Source organism: Gekko japonicus, unplaced genomic scaffold, assembly GCF_001447785.1.
Source record: "Gekko japonicus isolate JY-2015 unplaced genomic scaffold, Gekko_japonicus_V1.1 scaffold5229, whole genome shotgun sequence".
Classification (NCBI taxonomy): Eukaryota; Metazoa; Chordata; class Lepidosauria; order Squamata; family Gekkonidae; genus Gekko; species Gekko japonicus.
Window position 1 is genome coordinate 31576 of NW_015161575.1, and position 3725 is coordinate 35300.

At 50.5% G+C, this 3725-nt stretch overlaps 1 protein-coding gene across 1 annotated transcript in view; it reads right to left on the minus strand.

Moving 5' to 3' along the window:
- Positions 1-1849: 1849 nt before the first annotated feature.
- LOC107125856 (adenosine deaminase domain-containing protein 2-like) overlaps positions 1850-3725 on the minus strand; it is a gene marked incomplete at its 5' end in the record, with an annotated part of 15636 nt that continues 13760 nt past the window's right edge. Inside the window, one exon of the mRNA XM_015429318.1 lies at positions 1850-1960. Within this exon, the coding sequence (XP_015284804.1) occupies positions 1850-1960 (111 nt within the window). The remainder of the gene's footprint in view (positions 1961-3725) is intronic.

The following is a 3725-nucleotide window of genomic DNA, read 5'->3' on the forward strand; positions in this document are numbered from 1 at the left end:
GATGGTGCCCGGTGCAGCATCGGCCTCCCCGGGCATCACCTGGCCGCATGTTCCCGTCGGCCGCCTGCCCACGAGTCCCAGCGAATGGTGGGGTGCGACTCGCATCCCCTGTCTCCTTAGCCCGGCCTGCCGCCAGGGGGGGGGGGAGAGATGGTGCCCGGTGCAGCATCGGCCTCCCCGGGCATCACCTGGCCGCATGTTCCCGTCGGCCGCCTGCCCACGAGTCCCAGCGAATGGTGGGGTGCGACTCGCATCCCCTGTCTCCTTAGCCGGGCCTGCCTTTGGGCGTCCTCGCGGCTGCCTGTGTGAGCGAGGCCACAGGTCTCCCTGGGCGCCAGTCTGTCTCTGCTCCCAGCCCCGAGGGAAAGCGCTGTGCGTGTGCAACGGGATGCCTGGTGAGCCCCGGAGCCTGTGCACTTCCTGGTGGAGTGGGCTCCGCTGTGCGTGGTCACTTGTCCCGACTACGGCCTGCTCAGAGATACAAATTTAGGCAATAGTATTGAAAACCAAAAAAGAACGATCACTCCTAAACATGGCTCTTTATCTCCCTAGACAAAGGTAATAATGTCTCGATAAATATTTTGTTTGGTAGGCAAAAATTGGGGAGTTTCCGATAACATATTCTGTGAAAGGAAGCCATTTAATCAAAGCTTTAGAGGACGAATTAGTGTCTTCAAAGGACCTAATGGAATCCGCGATCTTATCCATTGCTAACAATTCCCAAATCTTTATGAACCGTCTTGTAATAGGAAAAGGGTCTTTCCAACGTAGCTATAATCATTTTAGCTGCTAGAAGCAACATGGATTTAATGGATTGATTTAATTTAAGCAACATGGATTGATTTAATTGGCTGGTGCCCCCCCCCAGGCCCCCTCCCCAAAACTCCTTAGCTACGGGGCTGCACAATGGACATAGCAGCGGCTGCACACTGGACATAGAAGCTTGAAGGGAAACCTTGGAGATGTTGTTAGCAGGACAAAGGGAGAGAAACCGTCGTGCTGTAGCCATTATCGAACAGGGGGCCAAATTCACAAGATGCTGAGTGACACAGAGTTTTGGGATGGCTTCTCTTCCTGTCCTTAAGACACCAGTCCCATAGGTTCAACAAGCAGCCGTGCACAAGTTCCAAGATCAAAACTTATTTTACTGAGACGAAAACCGGTAAAAACTGTTGTACAGAAGCAGCGGGGGGCTTCCCGGACTCCAAGCAGAGTGCTCGCTTTCCACCAATGCTCAAATGAAATGTGTCGATTTTATCACTCCGCTTCCCCTCCAAACAGAACAGAGGCAACTGAAAACTAAACAATGAGGGGAAGGAGAAGACCAGGCGGCTTAACTGTCTCTTCCATTAACTGATAAAGCAAGTAAGACTTCCAAGTGCAGACAGCAAAAAACTTTTAAACTATTCCTTAACATTAAAAAATGAAAAAAATCTAAACCTCAGTTAACAACACTTGGGAGACCGTAGCTCTCTGAACGCCCTCTGAAAGCGTGCAGTTTTAAAATATCAAAGATCTTCAGAGGCATGCTAACTCCTTTGCACACAGTACCTTTTTCTCATGCGGCTTTGTGTGTTAGAGGACACGCTCCGATGCACGCAGACCCTGGGTACAACTCAAACTAAAATGCCTGTCTAACTTAAAGCCCCCCGCTCCTTACTGCAACCCAGGGAACCACCCCTTGTGAGAAGACAGCGTGGAAACAAGAACTATTTTTAAAGCTTCTAGCTAACCCCCCTTCCCGCAGAACGCCACAACGCGCAAGACCTTTCAGCAGCTCAGCTGAAGACGATCCGCTTCCTTTGTCCCGCTAAAGCTGGGAAGGTCTCCAGCCTGCGCGGAGAGTAGCTCAGCTCGCAAAGATGTCCACGAGCCGCTTTTGGGACCACTTGCCGAAGTCCTGCAAGCTCAGCTGGGCGTAGACCTGCTGTTTGACATTCTGGTAGTCCTCTGCATGAACCTGGGTGGAGGGAGAGAGAAATGGAGAGGTGTAGAAAACGAGCCAGCCAGGAGGACGGGCTCCCGATGCTCTGCCCAAATCCCCTGCCACTTGGCCACAGACGAAATAAGGAAAACCAAAAACAAGGGAGTTATCTGTGACGTCCGGGGTCTGTTACCTACGGTTGCCAAGTCACTTCCCTGGCAAAGCGGGGGAGACCCGGCCCCGATCTGGGACATTTGCTCGCGCTTTGATGTCACCCAGAAGTGACGTCATCACTAGAGATGTAAAATTTCTGGAAATTTTGAAGCTCAGACATGCAAAAACAAAACTGAAACGTTTTTATTTTTTTTCTGACAGTCGCACCTCCTAAAGGAAGAAAGGCATCTTGTTCTTGCATTGGAGGGTTCAGTTTGTAACCTAGGACTTGCTTGTCCTCAGAGCATAGAAATTAGATCAATCTGATACCATATATATATATTTTAGAAATGATTCGGAAAATATTTGTACACCTGGTCTTAAGATATTTCATTCATCATGTTAAAATAAAACGTTCCATAATCATTTTTTTTTCTTTTTTCAATTTTTACAATTTTTCAGAAAAAAACCAAAAAGGCTTCAGGAAAAAAAACGGGGGGGAAACGGTTTCCCCCCAAATTTTTCCAGTTTTTTCCGGGCCTTCACATCTCTAGTCATCACGTTGGGCCCGTCGCCGGCCGACGCTCTAGCAATCGACCTGGAAACTATGACCTCCGGGTGACGTCATCGCGCCAGGCACGTCGGACTGAACCAGCCACTTTGGGGGCAGGGTTCCCCCTGCCGGCCTGATCCGCCCCGCCAGGGGACTTGGCAGCCCTACTGTTACCCCAGACATATCTTGGTGGTAGAAAGTGCTGGCCCATTCTGCATCTCACATTCGCTCTGTTGTTTCACCGAACCCACACTGGACCCAAACAAAGACGCGGCTCAAAGCCACATTCAGATACCCCGGGGGCCCAACCCGTTACTGGGCTTGCGAGTCACCCCTGAACGGGCCTATGCAGACGGCTACCATAAAACCGAGAGATCAAAGGAAGTGAAACCGGCATGCAGCGCGGAGGCTACCACGAAATCCGACAATCAGAGAAGGTGAAAGTGCCATGCGATGCAGAGGGGAATTTCTGTTCCAAGGTGGGTTTGATAATACAGCAGAGCGAATGATGAAAGATGCAGAACGGGCCGCTGTCAAGTTAGAGCTGATTTCTGGCAGCCATCGCCTGGCTCCGCGTCATCACAACCCTGGTATTCCTTGGAGGTCTCCCAGCCAGGGGTCATTTCCTGCAGGCGTGCACAGGCGCGGAGCTCTGGCAGTAAAGAGCCCAGGGGGCGGGCACATGCAACAAGCCCTACCCCCTGCTCTTAGCAGCCCCAGGCCACGAGGAGCAAAAAGCCTTTCTTTCTTTCTTTCTTTCTTTCTTTCTTTCTTTCTTTCTTTCTTTCTTTCTTTCTTTCTTTCTTTCTTTCTTTCTTTCTTTCTTTCTCTTCCTTCCTTCCTTCCCTCCTTCTTTCCCTTTCCCTCGTAATTTTCTTCTCTCCCTCTTTCTTTCCCTCTTTCCTTCCTTCTTTCCCCCCTCCCTCCTTCCTTCCTTCCTGCACAGATCTGCGCGTTCCCCTTCCCCCCAGCTAGCAATCCAAAACAGTCCAGTGGCACCTTTAAGACCAAGTTTTATTCAGGTACAAGCTCTCCCTCCTCTGTGAGGACAGATCTGCATGTCCCCCCCCCGAATAGCTAGCAATCCAAAACAGT